The sequence below is a fragment of the Archocentrus centrarchus genome, chromosome 8 (assembly GCF_007364275.1).
Source record: "Archocentrus centrarchus isolate MPI-CPG fArcCen1 chromosome 8, fArcCen1, whole genome shotgun sequence".
Lineage (NCBI taxonomy): Eukaryota > Metazoa > Chordata > Actinopteri > Cichliformes > Cichlidae > Archocentrus > Archocentrus centrarchus.
In genome coordinates, this window is record NC_044353.1 from 11,214,620 (window position 1) to 11,239,298 (window position 24,679).

Consider the following 24,679-nt stretch of genomic DNA (forward strand, 5'->3'; position numbering starts at 1 on the left):
TTACAAACATGAAGAGAAAGTTTTATTAGAAATCTTTGCAGTCTCACACGCTACACAAAAGATACCGAAGGGAATGCTAACAAGTTTTTTTATTTTATTTTATATTTTTATTACTCAAAAATATAAACGGGAACTCAAGACATGAACTGTGAAAACTGATGGAAAAAAATTTTAAAAAGGTAATGCACAATAAAAGGAAACAAAGATCAGACCTGAAAAATGTTACTGAAAAACTAGTGAGGGCACGTGTGTGTGTGTGTGTGTGTGTGCAGGGGTAGATGGGTCACACCGGGAAAAACACTCCTCTCGCAGCATTAGAAGCGTCTGTAGTAGCGGTGTGGCGGTCCGTAGTGCATGGGCATGTCCATCACGTCCAAGTTGTGCTGATGAGGGTTGAAGGGAGGAGGGTTGTGGTGCTGATGGTGGTGGTTGTTGTTGTTGTTGTTGTTATTGTTCAGAGGGGGCAGGTGCTGCAGTGGGGGCACATAGGGTGCCGGGCGCAGGCGTGGCATGATTACCTGGGGGTACGGGAGCGGAGCCCCAGGTGGGTAGCGGGGACGCGGAGGGACAAAAAGGGGAGCCTGTACCGCCTGGGGGTGAGGAGGGGCCAGTGGGTAAGGATTGGGTGGGTTTTCTTGGGGTGGACCAACACGGGGCCGCTTGCCATCTGCAATGGGCTCTGGGGGTGGGCCGACCCTCTTCCCTGAATTATCTGAGAAAACAACCAAAAAAAAGAAAAAGGAAAGTTTCTGATTAGTCAGGTGTACAGCAGGTTACAACTGACCATCTCACGCCTGTCCTTCATACGTTACACAAACACACTGAGGCAAACCGCACACAGGAAACATTCCTGCAACTGCTGCCAACATGTCTGAATGAATAATGGTTAAAGGGATGAAGAGGAAGCAGCAGAGAGGAAGAGTGATGTTGTGGCAGTGCCACATTTCTCTGCCAGAGAACATAATTCAATGGAAACAGAGCAATTAATAACAGAGTTTGATCAGCGCCAGCTCCATCCTTTTCACCAGTTTCTTCTTTCTGGTGGTGGGGTTTGTGTGTGTGTGTGTGTGTGTGTGTGTGTGCATTTAACATATTTTGGTTACTGACCTGCACACTTCTTATTCAGCTCCGCTTCACCCTCCTTCTGGATCTCCTGAATGATTCGCTCGTCATCTTGCTGCAAAAACACAACAAACAAAGAAGTCAATGCACTTTCAACAAGCTTGAGAAAAACACTATTTTACCGAAGTGTAGTAGCTCGACCCCTTTTGCGGTTGTTATCTCACCTGAAGCAGCTCAGCTGATTAGTGAAACATCTTTAACCTGCCAGCTCTCTACTACAAAGTCTGTATGATGTAGGTCCCATATGAGAGCGAGTGGGCGTTGTGCATTTGGCCTTCTGCTCCCTCAGCACCTCACCTAAACCAAACTATTTCCAGTAGTGAGAACAAGCTTCATCTCCTGCTGCGTGCTACATGTGACCAAGAACAACAGAGGATGACCTGATTCTCCTGAGCCTGTGTGCAGTTCACTTGTGCAAACAGCTCGTTCTTCCTTCATTTCCAGCTCTGGTGCCTCTGCAGAGCTGTTGGAGTTGCTCCAGCTCATTAACTGCCTGGAAACTAATGGCTGCTTTTGGTTGCCAGTGATTCTGCAGCCAGGCCGCTGTGGGCAGCCACAGACTCAGATGGTCAGGGTCAAAGTGCAGTGGGGGCTGTTATTTAATATGTTTGCAAGTGTGTGAAACAGAAAATCTAGATTTTGTCATGCTACCAAATAATGAATGTAAACTAAGCACCAAAGCTCGGCGAATATGTGAGTGTTTTGTGTTGGAGCGCACCGTGGGGTCGGTCCAGAGGGAGCACTTGCGGCAGTGGCGGCAGGGAGCGCCGGGAGACCGGGCGTGCTGGCAGAAGTGGTTGTAGCCGGTGATGGGCTCACGGCAGAGGTAGCACATGAAGCTGCCACAGCGGCACGACATCCGGTTGCAGCCCTCCGATTTCACCAGGCCCGTCCCGCACTTGACGCACTTCCTGACCCGAGCCGCTGTCATACGCTCCTCACTGCAACACACAGGAGGTTTAGGAAAGGAGGCAGGAGAGGCACAAAGGAAAGTAGGGAAAAAAAGAAAGAAGAATGGTGACAGAGGCAACAACTGAAGTCAAATTCTGCTGCTCAGGCTCATTTTAGTATTTTTTATATATTTTTATTTCTGCTGGTAGTTTAACACATCAGCGCTGATGTGTGACATCAAAGATTGTAAAGAGATACTAATTTTAAAAGACTTTTTATGTAATGAAAAGCTTAGGTACATGCTGGTTATTAGGAGATAACTGCACAGCTGAGTGAATTTTAGTAGAGCATATCATCAGGACTGTGTGAACAGTCCTGATGATATGCTCCCCTTCACTTTCCTGTGATTTGTCTGATCAAGGGGAAGATGAAAGAGCTTCTGTTCTGGAAACAGACAAACAAAAACACAACAACAGATCCTGCCCTGTGAAGCCCTGAATAGGGGTTTGTTCTTCTGGACAGAGCAGAACAAACTCCTACTACTGTGATTCCTTCAGTTTTGTCCTGCTACAATCATCAGACCCTGATCCTCTGATCTGTCTACCAGGCCACTTCCTGTCTCCTTCAGCGCCCGGAAGTAAGACGATCTGCGACCAGCTCAAAACAGGAAGTACTGCCTCTGAGCCTGCAGGAAGCAGCCGGCCTCTCCGTTTCCTAAAGTGCTGTCCGGGAAACTGAACTGTTTACCCAGCATCCTCTCTGGTAAGAGGAGAGCAAAATGCAGAAAAACATAAATTACCTTAGCCTTGGACTTAAAATGTGCCCGAATGATCATGGGCAGAAGATCAAATATGGAAGTGCTTCTAGATGAGACCATAAAGCTAAAAGAGTTCACATCCAAACTGAAAGGCCTACTGGCTGTGAGGTGGAAGAGGAGAACCACTCCCCGGCCATCTTATTCTGAAAGCTGCTGGTTTGGGTTTCCCGTTAACAAAATAATCAACAAAATGAATTTATATAAAAAAAGAAGAAAATCCCACCAAATGCAACAAAAACCATGAGTAGACATAAATGACAGATGCATTACTAAAGGCTTTCTGTGACCCACTTACAAGAGCACTCTCATGCGGATCTCATCCCTCTCCAGGACCTCCTCACACGTCTTCCCCACATGCTGCTTCCACTGGACGTGGCACTTCCGACAGCTCTCCTAAAGAAAAACATATTTTAACAAAAGACAGTAAGGTGATGGCACAGATGGTGAGAAAGAGGGTGTTTCACTAAATTCTGATTTATGGACTTATATGTTTCTTAATATCTCATCAAATATCAGGAGATTATTCCACATTTTCACACCCAATCCGTCCACCCATCGATTTCCCATTAATGCTGAGCAGGACGAGTGCTGCAGATTATACCCCCCCACACACACTGCATCTGCTCAGCATTCTGCTGGTGCTGCCACTGCAGGGACTCGGACTTGCACGGTTAGGTGTGGCTCTCGCTGCAAATGCGAGCGTGACTGCAGCGAGTGTTCGCCGCTGACTGCTCGGTTGCCTAGAAACAACAACTCCGTGTTCCAACCTTTCGTCGTCTTGTCAGCCAAAAGCGTTCAGCTAAGGGACATGGGGGGGGGGCAGTCTGCATCACTGCACACACACACACACACACACAAGCTCGAGGCTACCACCCTTGCTAACCCTTAGCTAAGTGGTGTCATCATAAATATTTGAACCCCTCATCTAATATTGAACAGAGTGACATATGACAGCTGATGCAGCAAAGCATGATCCATAACTTTGCTGCACCCTCTAGTCTGAACCTTCCCCCTCAGACACAGTACGAAACACCCTCTGTGTCCTGTGACCTCCTAACACAGTCTTCATCCACTGTTTTTAGCTGTTAGAGTTAATCTCACATTCAGCGAGACAGCTGTGTGTGAGCAAGGTCAGCCAGAGAGTGGTGGTGGGGAAATTGGGTTGGAAAATCCACACTTTTTGCTGGCATTTGGATGATGAACATTCTCTAAAAATGGCACAAGATCTGGATCCAGTTTAGGAGTCTCTTCTAGGGAGGGAGTAACCCTTTTCCTTTTCTGAATAAAATGGATATAACAGATGAGAAGGAGGTCAAAAGGATTCAAGCTGTGTTGCAGTTTGGGGTTCATTACTGATGGCGGTGGTCTCCCAACAAGACGCCCCAGCACTGAAAAACTGCTCAGAAACATCTCCAGGAAGCCGAGAACCAACCAAGTCAAGCAAAGCCCACTCATCCACACACACACACACCCGCAAAGCACATGCTGTGCCAGACATCACAGGAGTTACCCAGACAACAGGTCAGAGCTGCTTTAGTGGCAAAAAGTAGAGCTACACAGTATCAGAGAAGTGGTTTTAATGTGGAGGCTGGCTGATGTAATCAAGAGGGTGGGTGAAAGCTATAGAGAAAAATACTCTGTATGGTTTCAGTTAAGTCTGCTTAGAGAATTATTGTTCCAGGTTACGGGAGGGAAAAAAAGCAGGAGAAGCTCAGGTGGAAGAAATAATCAGCCTAAACCTGAGAAAAAGAGAAGGATGCAGACCTGGACTCAAATGTCACAAAAAAGCCAGCTCACACAAAGCCAGACAAGGGCCGCGCGGTAAAAGATCACCCCCTAGTGGTGACTTAGAGACCAGGAAGAAGGAGAGCACGAGAGCGAGCGCGACTGTCCCGAGACCTGTTTGACATGACACTGAAAAGCAGGAACACACCTGAGTTCTTATAGTGAGGCTAAAAATACAGCTGCTGACGTCAGAGTCAAACCTTGTGGGGGGGGCGTGTCGTCCCCGCCTTCACTTAAAAAAAAGAAAAAAAAAAGAAAAGAAAACTGAGCATGGCTGAAATGCGACAGAGGTCACAGAACCAAACACATAAATCTTTAAGATGAACAAACAGCACCGCTACCACAAGTTTGTCTCTCCCCCTCCATTCATTAATTTACACTCACTGCTCCTACTCTTTTAGCCAGCCTGTTCCAACTTGTCTTACTCCTTCATTCACTTTTCTCCTTTCTGTGTGCCGCTCCCTCCCAGCACCTCTTTCCTACTTTCATTCATATTCTGCCTCTCCTCTGAATGTCTTTTTTTCCCCAAGTCTCTTCTCTTGTGGTGCCGTTTGCAGCAGCCTTTATAAGGATGTCCAGAGCTTCTGACAGACGTGTAGGGGGTACGGGGACCACAAACTACATCTGCTTATAGTGGGGGGGTGTGGCTTTTGCTGCAAACTCGGGTGTCATTTTTTAGAGCAGGAAGAAAGAGGTAAAAACCTGACATGACAACATATAAGCTTGCAAATCAGTCACATGATGTGCACCTTTGAGAAAATTCATCTGATCTGCAGCAATAGTAACACAAAGACTGCAGTGCACAGATTTGCACGGTGCTTCCACTTCCAGCGGCCTACATATTAAATTCCTCTGCGAGCAATCATGCACGAGCCAGGGACAAACCTGTGCAAATGTCCTCATAAACACATCTGGAATACATTAACGTCTCGTAGTGTGCACATACAGGAATGTGTGTTTGTGTAGGTCAGACAGAGCCAGGACAGACGGGTAGGGGAGAGAAAAAGAGAGGGAGAGGAGAATCTGGGTCAAATTTGATGTGAACCACATTTGAAACGGACAAGGAAGTGTGACCAACCAGTCAGAAACCAGTATAAGGGGAGTGCATAGCGTGGCCAGCCAATGAGGCGGCAGTATGGAAGAAGGCGGGTGGGCTTATGGAAGTGTGTCAGTTACATAATGAAGCCCCTCCCTGCTTGAGACCCAGGGGACCGTGGGGTCAACTGTACAGTACTTATGAGAATAAAAACACAAAATACACACACATGAAAACGAGAGAGGAATTAACACCTCAACATCATCATCTGTCTCTTATTAGACAATAGTAACAATAACTCTGTGTCGAGGGGGTTTCCAGTTTCCAACAACACACATCCCAGTTCTCAGCGGAAGCACCTTTATGCGGCATTTCGCCTTCTGTTGCCAAAATACAGAGAATGACCGCTGTTCCTTTCATGTCTGTGAAGCACTGACTTAGAGGGGGCCTTAGTGTAAACTTATCGGCTTTAAAAGTTGACTGAATTCAGCGGATGTTGCAGACAAATAACACTGAAAAAGAATCAGACCCACAGTTATCTGGAGCATGTCTAACTTTTAAGTCTCTGGGTGTGTATGAGCATGTAATGAGGTGCAGCTGTGCAGTGCACACTGCAGGGGCAGCCACTGTAAGCCTATGGCTCCACCTACAGGCTGCAGGGAGGAATTACATTGTTTTTATCATTACCATTTGCCGTCTGAAATGAAAATCTTCAACAAATAAAAGGATAATGCTGAGCCAACAGAGGCCATCTGAGAGCCACGTGCTAACAGAGAAGCTACAGCAAAGAAAAACGCTACTGTGGAGCCGCAACTTAGAAGAACTAGTCAAGCTTGTGCCAAGTCAGCAGATGCAGAATTACAGAAGAGGTTTGCTATGGAGGAAAAACCCGGCTGGCAGACGGAAAAGCACAAGTATAATTAACAATCTGAGTGAAACCTCAGTTTTTAGTTCCTTCCAGGGCTCTTTAAAAAAAAAAAAAAAAAAAAAAAAAAAAAGCCTCTGGGAAAGTTGATGCTGGAAACACCCTAAAATACCATGGAAGCAGAAACGCTGAGGAGGATAACTCACATGACTCATTTCTTACTGTTTCAATGTGGTGTCTGAACTGCTGAGAGCCATTTAAAGGGCAACACAGTCTCAAAGATGAATCACAGGCCACCGACTGAAACTAAAACAGCGTCTCCTCAAACACAGAAACAAATGTGCTGCTATAAGCAGATCACCAGTGAGCACAAATTAAAAAGACAAATTATTCCATTCTGAATGACAGAAAACAGCAAATAGGAACAATTTTTCACACTTTAGAAGGGACTAACAGACACATTTTTCAAATATGGGCTCACAATCACAAAAACACAGCATCATGCTACATGAATGCTACCATTCAGCCACCTCACAACAACCTGATTCAACCTGAATAGGAGAGCTACTGACACTACTGGGTATTTAATAAAACAAAATTCATCTCTCCATTCAACAATTTTCTGTCACTTATCTGAATCCAGATGCTCTAAACAGAGACCCCCTTTGTGAAGAAACCCTGAGACACTTGAACTCCTCACTAACCTGGAGTGGGCACTCAGACTAATGCTGCCTTCCATTTATCTCCTAAGGCGGATGTTGGAGTGATGTCATTTGGAAAGTAAAGTCAAAAAGGCAAGGAAAAACAGGATTTGTTTTGCCCATTAACAAAGTAGAGCAATTCATGTGCTGCTAGCAGTAGCACAATGCTTGCTTTTTTGCACTTGAAAACTCAGCTGCATCACATACACACACAGAGCCTGAGCCCTGAGCCTGAGCTTTGTGCGCAGCTCATTTTGAAAGTCACAAACACACAACAGCAGCAGTGCAGATTACAAGATGGAAGTCCAACTTGAAGGTGCATTCCAGTCAAAAATTCCAAATGGGAACTTGGATATTCCAAATTCAAATAGAACGCACCCACCATGGCCTCAGTCTTGAAGGTGCCCCCCTGCAAAACATTACACTTGGCTGAAAACTGCCCCAGTGCAAGCTGGCAGTGATCGCCTGATGAAGCCAGAAGATCCAAATCATCTGCAAAAAGCAGAGGCCCCCCCCCCTGCTGCACCTAAAAAATTAACACTGGTTCAAATCTAATAAGTCTCACAGGCCTCATTATGAGATCTCAGTGATTGTGCAGGTAAGATCATAGGTATGTGGCTTTAAGAACACATATGATACTGTTTGAAAGCTGAAAATCCTCTGCACTCTGCTTGCCGTTTTTGTGCTATTCTTTAACTACTTTATTAGTGTGCAGGTTTAGTGAGGGTGCCCCTCGTTTGTATTGTTCATGTGCAATTTCTTGATGGCCAGATTAAAATCTGCAAAGGCCCAGATTTGGCCCACAGCCCTTCAGTTTATGAAAGAATGCAAGGCCATCAGTTAATGGAGGGTTTAACCTTATGCCACAGTGTGAGGAGTCAGATACATACATTGTTCTTGTTTGGGTCCAGACATACCCCCACCCCCACCTCTCTCCTCCCTTTGAGGGAATGCAAAGATGGCAGAGGAATGATGTATGTGTGTGTTTGCTTCTCTTTAGCAGAAGTGACAGAGAGACATTTACAGAACTCACAGAAACACTAAGTGGAAAATGGGGGCTGCATTTATGCGGGGAGAGGAGTGTGAATAAGTCTGTGTGTTTGTGTGTGTTTTTGCAAAATAATAGAGATTTTTTTTTTTTTTTTTTTAGCCTGGAATTCATGTGACAGCTCTGGCAGACACGGAGCATTGCCTCCCCCTGCATTCCTCAGACAGAGGGAGGAGGCCCAGAGATAAACAGAGAGGGAGCCAGAGGTGGCGACCTCACCACATGGAACGGTTCATCATTTCCAAAAGCTGCTCATCAATCTCTCCTCTCCTTCTGTCTCTTATGCTGTCCGGCCTCTTGTCCAGGCTGCACAGAGATGATTTATAGGTAGACAGGATTTTACTGTCACAATGCTCTGAATTATTCATGATCCAGTCGTCCACTCCTGACTTGAAATTTAGATTAGAACTTTTGGACTGCAAGTACCCTTACCCTGTTCACATCAGAGGGTGTGAAAGTGTTGATCTACTTACGTATACTTTTAATTGACTACATAAACAGAGAGAAAGCAGGACCAACCTTGCGGCACCGAGGGTTGGGACAGCTAAACAGAGACATGCCTTTGTCCAGCAACGCTGGAAAGTTGCAAAATGGACACCTGGAAGAGATCAAAGAGAAAAGGAAGGTGAGAGGAAACTTACAAGGCAGCTGTATATGACACACGGGAAAGTCAGCCCAAATTACGTCACTGTGAGGAAACAAGAGAGAACACGATGGCATGCTGACAATGAATTACAGATGGACATTAAATGACTCCGGTCATAATTCAGCAACTCTGACTAAAAATTAGCTGGACAAACAGCCAGATCATCAAGGTCCAAGAACAGGAGAGGCCAAGCATTTGCTGCTAGTCATAAATAACTTAGGCTGTAACTAATGATTCTTTCTATTATCAATATCTATTAATATCTATTATAAATCTGCTGCCAGTTTTCTCAAAGAATTCCTAATACATTCAGGGCTTACAGTGTGTACAGACCAAACTGGCTCCTACAGCCAATGGGAAAGCTACTTCCTTCTAAAGTATAACTTACAGTTGGAATTAAGGAATGCTAAAATACTCCAAACTCATTAGAACATGAACATGAACCACAGTCTGTGGGAGAATCTCAGCTGATCGGCTTTTGCAGCACAGCTTCAAGCCAGGAGGATCAAATATTTTCTGCTGTTTCTGTTCCTTTCACCTGACGTGGATATCCACCAACGCATGCTGTCGTGTAGACTTTGAATCTAATCCTGCAGCTTTGTGTTTGGTTCTAACACAGCATTAATCTACAAAGCTTTAGAAAATATTCAAAAAGCTAGACATTCTTACACAAGGCAACACATGCATCCAGGCACTGCATAAAGCAGACATGCTACACTGCATGATGGCAGGAGGCTCAGGAGCCAGATATTAAACAAAACTATGTAACATTCATCAAATAAACATTTAAAGGCCCACTATTCATCTTTGAAATGTTGCCGTTTCAAATTAACTGGCTTGTTAACTATGTTAACTTAGTGAAAGGACCGACACCAGGCTTGGATAAAAGATAAACCACATTTCACTGCAGTCAGTAGTTTGATACATCTGTAAAGCTAGCTGGAACTTCTTTAATAAGTTTTATTATGTCAATTAAAAGCCTGTTTGTGGGCAAACTGGCCCCTTGAGTTCTCAATTACTATATTATACCAATAAACTCAGTATCACTGGTGTAAAGTCCCAACCAGTCGTGGCAGATGGCTGCCCCTCCCTGAGCCTGGCTCTGCTGGAGGTTTCTTCCTGTTAAAAGGGAGTTTTTCCTTCCCACTGTCACCAAGTGCTTGCTCATAGGGGGTCTTTTTGACTGTTGGGTTTTCTCTGTATTATTGTAGGGTCTTTACTTTAAAATATAAAGCACCTTGAGGCGACTGCTTGTTGTGATTTGGCACTGTATAAATAAAACTGAATTGAATTGTAAAAAGATTTCTTCCTTCATTTTCAGTCTATATGTGGGTCCCTCCATTGTCCACAGTTTAGCCAATTTTTAGTTCTTGAATTCTCTGCCACTACCAGGAGAACCTTGAGCAACTATTGGTCCTTTGAGTACACATATTCCTTAAGATGACCCAGATATGAGATTTGGAATGATTGTGGAATTGCATAACCAACCATCTCAACAACAGCTGAGTGACATCCCAAAAGGGTACCATTTTCCTACATGACCAAAAAACATGCGTGTGTGGTTTGGTTCCATCTGATCACACAGTCTCCAGCGTGGCTGTTTGGGGGCCATCTGTCTCCTCTTAATTTGGGGAGTCAGAAAATACCAAATCTGATTCTTCCAACTAAATTCTCACCATTTCAGTGACTGTGTTGCCGAGTGGTGTGCTGCCCACATCTCGTACCACTGAGCTCCTGCTCCTGTTTATTTTTCACACATAAGATTGAGCATTTTCTAGCTTCCATAAGAACTCAATATATGGTTGAGACCACTCTGGGTATTGCCACTTGATAAGATAGTACCAGTGTCTTTATAATTGGGTCTATTTTATCTTCATTTATCCTTATACAGTTACAGTGCCTTGCGAAAGTCTTCGGCCCCCTTCAACTTTTCAACCTTTTGCCACATTTCAGGCTTCAAACATAAAGACATAAAATTTTAATTTTTTGTGAAGAATCAACAACAAGTGGGACACAATCGTGAAGTGGAATGAAATTTATTGGATGTGTCAAACTTTTTTAACAAATAAAAAACTGAAAAGTGGGGCGTGCAGTATTATTCGGCCCCCTTGCGTTAATACTTTGTAGCGCCACCTTTTGCTGCAATTACAGCTGCAAGTCGCTTGGGGTATGTCTCTATCAGTTTTGCACATGGAGAGACTGAAATTCTTGCCCATTCTTCCTTGCAAAACAGCTCGAGCTCAGTGAGGTTGGATGGAGAGCGTTTGTGAACAGCAGTCTTCAGCTCTTTCCACAGATTCTCGCTTGGATTCAGGTCTGGACTTTGACTTGGCCGTTCCAACACCTGGATACGTTTATTTGTGAACCATTCCATTGTAGATTTGGCTTTATGTTTTGGATCATTGTCTTGTTGGAAGATAAATCTCCGTCCCAGTCTCAGGTCTCTTGCAGACTCCAACAGCTTTTCTTCCAGAATGGTCCTGTATTTGGCCACATCCATCTTCCCATCAATTTCGACCATCTTCCCTGTCCCTGCTGACGAAAAGCAGGCCCAAACCATGATGCTGCCACCACCATGTTTGACAGTGGGGACGGTGTGTTCAGGGGGATGAGCTGTGTTGCTTTTACGCCAAACATATCGTTTTGCATTGTGGCCAAACAGTTCGATCTTGGTTTCATCTGACCAGAGCACCTTCTTCCACATGTTTGGTGTGTCTCCCAGGTGGCTTGTGGCAAACTTTAAAAGAGACTTTTTATGGATATCTTTGAGAAATGGCTTTCTTCTTGCCACTCTTCCATAAAGGCCAGATTTGTGCAGTGTACGACTGATTGTTGTCCTATGGACAGACTCTCCCACCTCAGCTGTAGATATCTGCAGTTCATCCAGAGTGATCATGGGCCTCTTGGCTGCATCTCTGATCAGTCTTCTCCTTGTTTGAGACAAAAGTTTAGAGGGACGGCCGGGTCTTGGTAGATTTGCAGTGGTTTGATACTCCTCCCATTTCAATATGATTGCTTGCACAGCGCTCCTTGAGATGTTTAAAGCTTGGGAAATCTTTTTGTATCCAAATCCGGCTTTGAACTTCTCCACAACAGTATCTCGGACCTGCCTGGTGTGTTCCTTGGTCTTCGTGATGCTCTCTGCACTTTGAACAGAACCCTGAGACTATCACAGAGCAGGTGCATTTATACGGAGACTTGATTACACACAGGTGGATTCTATTTATCATCATCAGTCATTTGGGACAACATTGGATCATTCAGAGACCCTCACTGAACTTCTGGAGTGAGTTTGCTGCACTGAAAGTAAAGGGGCCGAATAATATTACACGCCCCACTTTTCAGTTTTTTATTTGTTAAAAAAGTTTGACACATCCAATAAATTTCATTCCACACCGGCAGCTGTTGAATATAACTAATAAAGTAACTTGTAATCTAGCTTAGTTACTTCTAAAATAAAGTAATCTGTAAAGTAACTAATTTACTTTTTTAAAGTAGTAATCAGTAATCACTAATCAGATTACTTTTTCAAGATAACTATACCATCACTGATCACTAACCCAAACAAAAAAACAAAAAACCTGTGCACCCTTCTCTTCTATGAGGCTAACGAAGAGGGGTTTCACTGCCCCAAAACACAACGAAACAAAACAAAGAAATGAGCTAAAAATAGCCACCTACGTAGCCTGTTAAGTTCATTTTTATTGTAAAAGTCCATCCATCCACTTTTGCTTATCCTGTTCAGGGTCGCGGGGGGGGCTGGAGCCTATCCCAGCTAACATAGGTACACCAGCCTGTCGCAGGGCAAACACAGAGAGACAGACAACATCCACACTCCCATTCATGCTCTCATTAATTTCCAATTAACCTAACCCCAGTAAGTGCATGTCTTTGGACTGTGGGAAGAAGCCGGGGTACCTGGAGAAAACCCACGCAGACACGGGGAGAACATGCAAACTGCACACACAGAGAGAGGGAGAGGCCTGGGCCAAGGTGGAATCGAACCCAGGCCTTCCAGATGGTATTCTAACTGTGAGGCAGCAGTGCTAACCACTGTGCCACCGTGCTGCCCCTATAGTAAAAGTGCCCCTATAGTAAAAGTGTTTAGCATAATTTTACTGTTGTTTATGTATAATAATAATAATAAATGTTCTGCGCTGCTGTAGGTTTCAGTTCCATTTTTCCAATGGATGCGGATCTTGTTCAAAGGCCTTTGAGAACTTTTTAATATTTTTATAAGTGAGACCCCTGCACTATTCACGGAGTCAGCCATGCTAGCTTCCGGTGCAGACCCTTCCTGGTCCCTCGTGTCATTTGCGACCTTTTTTTGGGGAGTTTGGGTTTCTTTTCTTTTTTTCCCACAGGTCATATTTCTCAGTTTGTGCTCATTTTATAGCCAGATCACGAGTTATGCCGGGAGCTCGCTATTTAAATGCACATGTTTGTTCACTGTTCCACCGGAAGTCCAAAGTTGAGCCATTTTTAAATGGGATCCTGTAAAATCACATGTAGAGAATTACCCCCACCCACACTTACCTCACTAACTCATCTGCACAGGTAGCAGCAACTGCCTCCTCCGCCTGCCTCTCATAATATTTACACAGTATATTTTCTGGTAGGACCTTCTCCAGCTCAAACACAGGGTAGGAGCACGGGCAGCCCCCCTCCATGCAGCTCAGGTCCGACTACAGTAAGAAGGCAGAGCACGAGTTAATTACAAAGCAGAGACGCTGTACACTCATAGGTTAACTGCCAGCATGCACAGATACAAACACATGACAGGGATGCACTGAAATGAACGGTTCAAACACTGGCACCCGGTTGGTGGAAAGGGGGCTTATATAACAGCACCAGGAACAAGGTCCCTAATAAACTGGCACCTCTGTATTTCACAAAGCTACATGGAAAATGGACATTAATAATACTGTAAAAAGGATAAATATGCAGAATAGTTTTTTTGGGTATTTTCAATGCAAAAATACGAGCACGGTTCAACTGAAACCTGCTCTCCAGCTCATATTCAGTCTTCACATTTATTTGACAACACGTCACTAAGATGAGCATTATTACAGGAATAGTCATTTATAGTTGTCAAGCAACATTGCTAACATTACCAGTTAAGTCCTGTTCACAAAGGAAAATAGAAAATATGCCTGTGCACACCTTCCCAGAGCCGAACACGGCCTCCTGAGCGTATTTGACCAGGCACTCTTTACAGAACAGGTGACCGTCCGAACACTGCGTCATCTTCTCAAACGCAAACTCCCCAAAACAGCAGCCACACTCGATCAGCTGACCGTCCTGGAAACACAATCATACCACATCATATATCATGTGTCTTACCTTATTCATAAAAGTGTAAATAAATACAATGCTATGTAAGCACACAATAGGTCTGCATGCGTCTTAAAACAATCCTTAAAAACAGTCATGTTTCGGGCACACAGTTACATTTTTAGATTGTCTCGTGCTGCAACAGAATATATAGTACTGTGCAAAAGCCTTAAATCACCCATTTCTTTGTATTTTGCTTAAAAAAGGGGGGGGAAGGGAATAGGTGCGGCAATTTATTGAAACATACAAGCATGCATGAAAACATACAGGAAAAATTGTTTGCCTGATATACTGCATTTTTTATAATTTGTACAGTTTGTATAATTCTACTGAACTTGAAAGTCAATATTTGGTGTGACCACCTTTATTCTTCAGCACAGTCTGAACTCTCTGAGGCAGCTTTCTTCTCATTTCTTTAAGCAACCTTTCACATCATCAGAAATGTTGATGCTTCAGTGAACAGTAGATGGATCAGCTGAAGGTCCAGATGCATCTCTCAGGTCCTGTGTCAGCTCTTTGCTGGATTTTTTTTCCTGTTTCTTAAGGACATGACTTTAGATGCTGTTCATGTGCTGTAGATAGGTTTTTAGGTCTGGCACTTCTTCTTTTGTTCAAGTTTTCAGCTAATGGCTCTTTGGTAATCAACTTGTTGGTGCAATAATACTATTTTAGATCTGTCAAACTGTTTTGTCTTCTTCTAAAGAAATTGGAATAAATGTGTTTTTGTGACAGGCTGCTGGTAACCAACTGTCTAAAGATACAATTTAAAATTGATTCTTTGCCAATTTGTCTGTTATGTGTAGACACAGCACTGATTCAGTTAGGAGCCGTTTTTATGCTTGAATGATTCACAGGTCAGTGTTTAGTGCCTTAAACAAACAAACAAACAAACAAAAATTCCTCAGAAAATGGTCGGGTACAAGGGCTGGACCGAAAATGAGTCACCACAGTGAATAGCGCCGCATGTTTTGATTGGGAAGAATTTTACACTGGATGTCTTCCTGACAACCCCAAAGGGAATTTGTGTCTCCAGCTGGAATTGAACCAGTGACCCTTTACTTGTTTGGTCAATGTGTAAACAACTTTGAAAGACCTTCAGAAAGCCTGGAGAACTTAAAACCACCTTAAAAAAAAGAAAGTCTGGCTCATTGGAAACTAATATAAAGACTAATATCGAGACTTTTGCACAGTACTATATTATCTGGAAATACCACTGAAAAGATACTTTAGAATAAATCACCAGAAAGAGATGTGCTCCTACCTTTTTATACTCATCTTCATTGACCTGAAGAGCAAGGAGGAAGTCCTCATGCTAGAGTGAGAGACAGACAGACAGACAGACAGACAGACAGACAGACAGAGAGAGAGCGAGAGAGAGAGAGAGAGAGAAAGAGAGAGAGAGAGAGAGAGAGCGAGAGAGGGGCAGCTGGTTACTTTGGGAAGGTCGGCTGCACGAGGTAATCTGTGAACAAATGTGGTGGAAAACTTTTCAACTTCAGCAGAGAGCAACCTGAAGACAACGAGTCCCTAGGACGGAACCAGCTCCACTGGTGGGCCTTTCATGATGTGGGTGTATCTTTTCAACTACTGACTGTGTGCAAGTTTACTGACGGACAGTCACCAGGTAGGTGTTTCTAATCTAAATTAGCCTCAGAAAAATCTCTGTATTAAATGTTATGCAGCATGACACAAGGTTATTAACATTTATGAAGCAAGTCTTTTGCAACATCTATAACCATTATGATTGTTATTATTATTACTACTATTATGTTTTTCTATTCTCTGATGCCAACCACCTTTAAAATGTTGACTGAGCGGTACCACATTATTCCCTGGTCTCAGCAATTCAGTCAGTTCAAGTGGCAGACAAATACATTCCCCTTCACTTGCAAAGCCTCTTCACAAGGCAGACAAAGAGGAATAAGCAAAACAAGTTAACATGAAGCTGACTGGACAATTTGAAGCTCCAGACTGGTTCCTAACAGCCTCAGTTTCACTCTGCAATTCTGTCACCTGCTAAATGGGTGATGGCACACACCAAATAGGAAGAGGATAGATATTGGTAATGCACTACAGATAGCAGAAATGGTGGACAGTGGAAAACCAAAGTCACTGTGGAAACTCTACTCAGCAAAAAAGGCCTGGAACACAGAGGCAAAGAGAGCGGGTGAAAGAGAGCAAAAGTAAAACAAGAACGAGCCTCGGAGACCGGATGGAGAGAGCTCCAGGACATTAGAGGGATTTAAAGCAACATAATTAGCCCCATATAACTGGGTGCTTTAAAAGCTAAAGCAATCCAGTCTTTGAGAGAGTGGTGCGGGGGGAAGGGTACTGTGTATTGTGGGAAAAGGAGAAAGATCTGCTGCTATACAAATGAATTAATGCATCAGAAAGCAGCTGTTTAAATTACTGACATATATCACTATCTGATATAAAAAAAGAAGGCTTGTAGAGTGCAGAGTTTTTCTTGCACAGAAGGATTCTTGGTGCAATCAACAAAGACCTTTTTACACAACCCTAATCACCCCCACAAGGAATCTAAGGAAACACAGACCATTTCCCTTTACACTACATGAACCAATCATGTTTGGCATACTCAGTCCCACCCCAAAGGCCCATTCTGGGCTATTAAAGAAAAGAAAAAAAAAAGTGTGTGTAGTAATGAATGACAAGAAAACAGAGTGTCTGAGTGTGCGTGCACACATGCGTGTGTGTACCTCTGCCCATTCCTTGGCCTTCTGCTGATAAAATGTAAGCTCCTTCTGCACAGAGGCTTCCAGACTGTTGTAAGTCCTGCAGTAACGACGGTCATTCTCCAAGAAGTACATCCTTTTGTCAAACTTCACCGAACCTGCCAGACAAGGAGAGAGAGATTACACCGATATGAAATCATGCCAGCAGCTTTCAATGGCTTGTGAATGTAATTTCTACTTGTGCACAAGAACAAAGAACAAAACATGCAAAAACAGGCATGTATGCTTAATGAACACACCCGCAGGTGCGTGCACACAGAAAAGTGAGCAAAGTTGTTGTTGTTTTTTTTTTTACCATGCTCAAAATGGAAATCGATGTAGCAGCGCTCCAAGGAGGTCCTGCTCCGTCGTCTCTTTCCCGACGGGTCCCCTGACTCTTGCCACTTCTTCAGAGCTTCACATAAGGCCTGGAAAGAAGAGAGAGAAGGGGACAGCTGAAAGGCAGAACAGGAAAGAAGAGAGGATGCATCAGGTGGGACTTCGGCTACCTTGCGTGTGATTGCATAGTGTCCCTTCAGGGCGTTGAGGGCCCATTTGATGTCCTGACAGCTGAGCATCCTGAAATCGGCCATGAGCAGGTCAGCGGCCTGCATCACAACTTCGGGTCCCACCGTGCCCAGCTTGGCATAGTCAAACAAGTCCTCAGTCACCTAAAACAGCACAAACATGGAAACAGACACTTAGATATCTGATGAACAAATGCTATGAAGCAACTCAACATTTTAACATTTCCTCTGATGGCTTAAGTGGCAAGTTAAAACCCATCACTAAGCTCATACACTGAAAAAAAAAAGCAAAAAAACATCCACATGCAGTTCCTTTAATGGTCACTTGAGGCATGCTCTAAAGTAAGACTTCCAGGTTAAAACGCCCAACTTTACAACATTAAAAAACATTTTTCAGCCTGGCATTAGAAATGTTTTTGATCTCTATAGTTTCCCTCTTCATAACATCTGTAAAATATTTGTCTCCCCACGTGGATACTGGTAAGGCCTACAGTGTGGCTGCTTTAATGGACAGGTACCCTGATACAGATGTTTATACCCAGTAGTTGTCTGCTAGGCCTCACCTCCATCAATTCACATCACTGAAGTGGACCTCTCCTCTGCGTTTGCACTGGCAGAGCCCTTTGGAGCAGCTTTAATTTTAATTTTTTCCAAACATAACATGGTCTGCTCTGAGATACAGATTCTACTATTTCATTAGTCTGTTAATTGGCACCATTTAGCACATATGTGTGTTTGTGTGCTGCAACTATATAGGTTACAAATGCAGCTTGCTAACCAAGCTAGCTAGCATTAGATAACAACTCAGCACTCCAGGTTGAGGCTTCAAAATGCAGAATCTAAAACCAATGGGCAATGTCACAACAGCCATATCCATCTTTTATATACAGTATATTTAGAAACACACTTACACAGTCATTTATTTACTTATTTTTTCCAGACAGAGGCTCTGCACATTCAGTTCAATTCAATTTCATTCCCCCACAACTTTTTCAACACTCTTTAACCACATTATAGACATAATATGATAACAGAAATAGTTCCATTATTAAAAAATAATGGTCTGCTCATCTTGAATTCATGTAATGAGGAACAATCTCTCCATTATTAATTTGCATCTACAGTTTACATAAATGTCCTGAAAGGGCTTTTAAACCCTGACCCACACTGCTAGATCCTAGCTTACAGTGCAATTTTACTGATTGAAATTGTACTCACTGTTTGTCCAAACACACCATTTCACATTTTCTGTGTGTCTAACACACACACACACACACACACACACACACACACACACACACACACACACACACACACACACACACACACAGACACCTGCCTCATTTTGGGTGTCTCCAGACTCCAGTAGGATGCTGGTGGGTGCTGCTGCAGCTGCTGCTGTCTCTTTCCTCGGATAATCTGGATTCTCCAACAGCAGGTTACAGATACTGGAAACAGAGCAGAGAGTGGGGGCTGCATGTCTACATGCTCTCATAAACATTCACACAGTTACAAGTGTGAACACTGGCAATCATTTAATACGGGCCCATCTACACCGCTCTTTAGGATGCTGTGTAAAATATACATTAAAACAGAATGCAATAATTTGCAAATCCTTCAAATTTGGTATTTTACTCTTAAAAATGAACCAAAAACATAATAAATACCTCTAACACATAGAAATGTTATTTTATTATCATCAAGTGCAGTTTGAAACTGAAACCAGAATTAACACTTTTTTTTTTTTTTTAAACTTTGGATGGAAATGTTTAAGATTCAAAGAATAAATAAATAAACCTGATGGAAAATCTCACAACTTATGACATTTATCAGCACACAGATCAAAAGTCAAGATCTGTGATAATATGGAAGTACATATCTGAAGGCATCATTAATGCTGGCAACGCCTTTTTCAGGGAAGGTTCTGCTTATTTCAGCGAGACAACGGCAAACCATATTTTGCATTTATTACAGCCGCATGGCCCCACAGTAAGAGTCTGGATGTTAAACCAGCCTGTCGGCACTCCTGACCTGCCACTCATGGAATCATATTTCAAATATTGAAACAAAAAAAAAAAAAATTGACAAATGCAGACCTAAATTATTTACTAGTTGATGCTGCAGCCTAGTATCTAAAAACATGCAAAGTGTCGATAAAAGAAGTGATGCAAAAGAGAGGTAGCTGTGACTGTGACCCAACATTTTCAAAATGTGCTGCTGGCATAAATTCAAAATGAACATGTATATTTAAAGAAAATACTATTTCTCAGTTTTAACATTTCTCATGTTGACTTCTTGCTATTTTGAATGAATCACAGGGTTTATAGGACTTGCAAATTGCTGCATTCTGTTTTAAAATTTACATTTTGACACATTGTTCCTATCGTTTGGAACATGGTTACAGATACCCAACAAGATGCACTATATGGTTCATGTTTTCATTTTTTAAAGCTCTACATGAAATTCTGGAGAAAAGAAATGATTCTTACACATTCAAGTCTTTCACATTATTCTTTTGGATCAGTTCTGCTACATAGGTTTCTTGGACGTCCGGGAGTAAATCCAGCTGCAGAGGATATTCAAAAAAGTTGAGGAGAGAATGGCCGAAAAGAACAATGGAGTTGAAACAGATGAAATAACAGACAACACAGCACAATTACACTCATTTAACTTTCACACAAATAATAGAGATGCAGACAATTTCCATAATGAGATACTCACAACACGACTGATAAGGGCTCTAACATGAGGCTGGTGCTCTGGTCTATCCTGTTGTGCAGAGGGTCCAGGCCTTGCATCCTCTATCTGGGGAATGTCCTCTGGTGCAGGGGGCACTACTACCAGAACTGGGGCTGGATTGACTCTTCCTGGGTTCGGGGCCAGAATAAGATGCTCTTCTCCTCTGTTGTGGGGGACTGAAGCTGTAGGAGCCAGAGTAGCAGGACGGTTACAGTTCACATTAGGTACCCTGATGTTAAGGCCGCTGGCTGGCTGAACCATATCCGAGGGACCAGCCTGTGCTGGAGGGTTTGGAACGGCATTCTCGGGTGCCTGGCTCCCCAGGATGATCCGGTGGCCTGCCTCTGGATGACCTAGTCTCTCTGGGGCTGCAGCTATTAGAACTGCAGGGGGGATCACTGGTATAACCTGAGGAGCTTGAGGAGGCTGGATCGCAGACTGGGCAGGGGCCTGAGCCAGTGGTTGTGGCTCAATCTGAATGAGATTGCCCTGCATTCGACTGACTGCCACAGGCTGAAGCAGACCCTGGCGCCCAAGCTGCGACTGGGGCTGGGTTATTAGAGCTGAAGCTTGGGTTGGCTGTTGCGGAAGAACAACTAGCTTTACCTCCTTCAACTGGATGAGGCGGGGCCGCACTGATGCTGTTCCAGCAGACTGGAACCGTGAAGAACTACCAGGCTGAGGCTGTGTCCATATGTGAGACCGAGAATGTGCGGATGACGTACTGGCCTGAGGATTGTCTTGTGTAAGGCTACTTGTACTAGCCTTTTCTTGAGTTTTTGTAGAAGAACTTGATGCAGCCACTGCAGCTGCACAAATATAGCTCGTGGCACTGGCAGAGGCACTAGCCTGACGCTCCACCGGTAACTGTGCTGAGGAGCCAGCTTGTAGCTGCGAGAGTCCAGATGTGCTAGGCTGAGGCTGGAGAAGTGCTTCTACTTTTATTCTGGATGAGATGGTGTTGGCCTTGGCATGTGTGGAGGTAGATGGGGTGTGGGCAGAAGAAACTGCATGGAGCTCCGCGTTTGTGTGTGCCAACGTACCTTCATGCTGCTGTGAGTTTGTGGTCAGTTTTGGCTGGGACAGTGATGAAGGGCCAGGTTGTGGCAGTGTGTTTCCAAATGTGCTCGAGTGTGCCGGTGTCTGCACTTGTATGGCTGGTTGGGGAGCCATGGTGGCTTTGGCATCTCTCGAGGTAGAGGGGACAGAGGCAGGGTCAGGGTCCCGTTTGGAAACCCCTGAAGGTGCACTGCTTAGACCAACAACTTGAACCGAGTTGTCCGAGGCGCCGCTCCATTTTGCTGCTGGGCGGATCACATGTCTACGTGCAGGAGTTAGCGGCTATAGGAACAGAGAAAAAAAATCACAGAATGATTAATATGATCGTAAATGAATAAGTCTCAAATTATATGCACAATAAAAGATTTAAGAGTAATCCTCATTAGTCACCTCCAGTATGCTAACGTCGTCATCATCTGCATCGTCCGGCACTAAAACAGGACTGCCGGGTACAAGAGTCACAGGCTCCTCATCCGAGTCATCAGAAATGGTGATGAGCTCTCTTGGATGGGCACGCGAGCCTGCACAGACACACGTGCTGAAGTTAGTAAACAATGCATTTGCAGTGCACAGAAAGAGGGAAATTCACTGCACTGTGTGGAAATTTCAGACAAAATGTGTGACAAAAACAAAAGAGACGAGATCGCAACATGAGTTACTGCTGAATTTCTTTGTAGAAACTATTAGTCCTGCAGACAACTAGCAGATGTGCTGAAAATAATCTGGTTCCTTCCACTTAAAAACTACATGTGCAAGTATAAGCATATGTGCTAGAGGTCTTCCTAGACCATAAGCAGAGCATTTATAACTTTAAATAAAAGCCTTTGCAATGCAAGGTAAGCTATTTGAGCATATTTTGATAACTGGTTTTAATATTTTATTGATGCACCACAGCATACAGCATTTGTAGCACTGGTTACACTGTTACAACAAATGTATCTTTATGACTGTATAACACTATGGATTCAAGGCTGAAATGAGTGTAACAGGATTACTGTGGTTAGCGCTGTCGCCTCACACCGAGAAGATGCTGGGTTGAAATCCCGTCTAGGGCCTCTCTGTGTGGGGTTTGCACATTCTCCCCTTGTCTGTGTGGGTAGTCTCTGTGTACTCCTGCTTTCTTCCACAGACCAAAGACACACTTGGGGTGAGGTTAACTGGTGATTTTAACCTGACCGTAGGTGTGAGTGAGAGTGAGTGTGAATGACTGTCTCTGTGTGTGAGCCCTGCGACAGGCTGGTAACTGGCCCAGGGTGTAACCCATCTCTCACCCTGTGACAGCTGGGATAGGCAACAGCCTTCCCGGGACCCTGACTTGGACAAGCGGAAAAAAAAAGAAAACAAAACAATGGATGCATGGATAGTTGTGGCTACATGCATGCCAGCGTAGATGTGAAGTCTCACCTTGGCTTCGATGGACGTTGAAGCTTACCAGGTGAATGACGTCATCATCGCTGCCTCCATCTGCCATTGTGAAACTACACTTAGCAGCTCCCTGAATCAGCCCACGTACGCAATCACTGCTCAATCAGTACCATCTATGCCCACACACACACACACACACACAATACAAATACAGAGAGTTATGCTTCCATCTGATAATATTACATATTACTTTCCAGGAGATTAACTGTAACCATGATCACTGCTTGTTAAACCCTTACCACAAACAAACGCTTCATACTAAAACTGATTCATGTTATGGAAACTTAATATTTTTTTTTCTCCTGAACAGGAGGCAAGTCCCCTTAACTGTGACTGTGACTGTGCATGATACACCCACAAAAACACTAATAAACCGCTGGTATTCCCCCTGGAGTTCAACAAATGGTTTCACTTTAACATTTGTCACATTTACAGAAAACGAGGAGCGCCGGACTCCACCCTATGACCACAACTAATCTAATCGCCCAAGGCTAGGAGAGACTCAGGAACATATCAGTGACTCCCCCAAACACCAGCTCCACGGACACGTTACTAACAGAGAACTAAACAAAAAGGGAAGCTCTGTGGGGAAGCAGAAAGCTCGTTTAAATCAAACCGAGGCATAACATTAACATTAACACTGGTGTGTTCACCGACCCAGTCGCATAAGAGTATGTGGCAACGATCCGTATGAGCTTTACTTGCAGGCGCAGCTCTGACCGTCCTCGGTCTGCTCAAAGGGGGCACAAATCTTCAGTGTTGTTAAACAGTACACGCTAACCCAGCGAGAAGCTGGCTCTGCTTGCTCGCTCCGTGGACTTGCACTGCTTTCCCTGCCGTGACATTAGGTTTAACATGGTCCCTTAGAGTTAAGTTTAAGGAGGTGCAGTTTGAAAAACAAACCTCCCAACACAGCTATCGATCATTTCCGCTGACACACACAGAACAAGCTGCTCCTAGCTAAGCTAGCGTTTATTAGCTCTGCTGCTAGCTAGCCAGACTAGTTAGCTGACTTGTGTGAGGCTTCCTGTCCACGGCAGCGCTTAAAACAGTCCCCACACAGCGCGGGTTCACCACATGAAAATATATATGTAGAAAAGTACTATACCTCAGCTCCGTCTGGGATCTCGGGTATAATACGCCTTCTTGGTCAACTGACAAACCGTGAATAACGAAACAAACTGCCAAAACAAGAACAGCAGTAACGTCAGGACGTTAAAACCCCCATTAACCACGTAGGGGCAGTGGCTTTGTGGGAAATGTAGTCGTACAGGCACCCGATTCTTCAGCAATCGTTACGCCCAAGATGTGAAGGTACCCAGTCTCTCCTCCGCCCAATAGATTGTATTTATCTGTAGGTCTGCCACAAAACGAAGCAGAACAGCTGTGAACTATTATCCTTAACTTTTTAGTAAAGATCATGTGCACCAATTGGGAAGAAATCAAATTTCCAAATTTCACTTTTGACCAGATGGTTCTAGGGGTGCCTGCAACCTCGGTGCTTGCCCCCCTAATATATTAAATATTACTTTGAATATGAAAATCATATAGTCAGTCAATGACCAGCAACTATCAAATCTGTATCATGCTTTTCATATTTTTTCTATTATATAGGCTGCTGTTATAATGGTGAAGGATTACACTGAACATAAATAATAAGGTCAGTGTAGGTTTGAGTTATCCCAGTGAGTGCTCTAAATACTGTGTTTCAGACAGTTTGTACACCACCACAGTAGATTTTAAATAAAGCAATCAATTTGAAGTGCAAACTTTCAGCTTTAAACCAAAGAGTTTAACAAAAGCCTTGCATTAACTCTTTATAATTTACAGCCATTTCTATGCACACTGTCCTGTCCCATTTTCAGAGGCTCAAAATTAAATTAGACACACTAACGTATATCTCATTTCTTTGCCTTGAGAAACTTTTGGGTTGCTCTTGCATTTTTCTTTGG

The 24,679-nt window shown here is 43.7% G+C and overlaps 1 protein-coding gene across 1 annotated transcript; it reads right to left on the reverse strand.

Annotated features, from left to right (window-relative positions):
* Positions 1–23,963, reverse strand: rnf216 (ring finger protein 216). The gene is made up of 17 exons (XM_030736444.1): positions 23,836–23,963; positions 22,707–22,840; positions 21,693–21,823; positions 20,226–21,584; positions 19,994–20,070; positions 18,844–18,952; positions 17,487–17,648; positions 17,294–17,405; positions 16,963–17,096; positions 15,507–15,557; positions 14,075–14,212; positions 13,448–13,596; positions 8,785–8,863; positions 3,126–3,223; positions 1,841–2,063; positions 1,108–1,177; positions 1–712 (listed from the first exon to the last, which is right to left on the reverse strand). Exons 2-17 carry the CDS (start codon positions 22,771–22,773, stop codon positions 315–317), a joined length of 3,357 nt encoding a protein of 1,118 aa, XP_030592304.1. The 5' UTR covers positions 22,774–22,840; positions 23,836–23,963; the 3' UTR covers positions 1–314.
* Between the last annotated feature and the right edge of the window lie 716 nt (positions 23,964–24,679).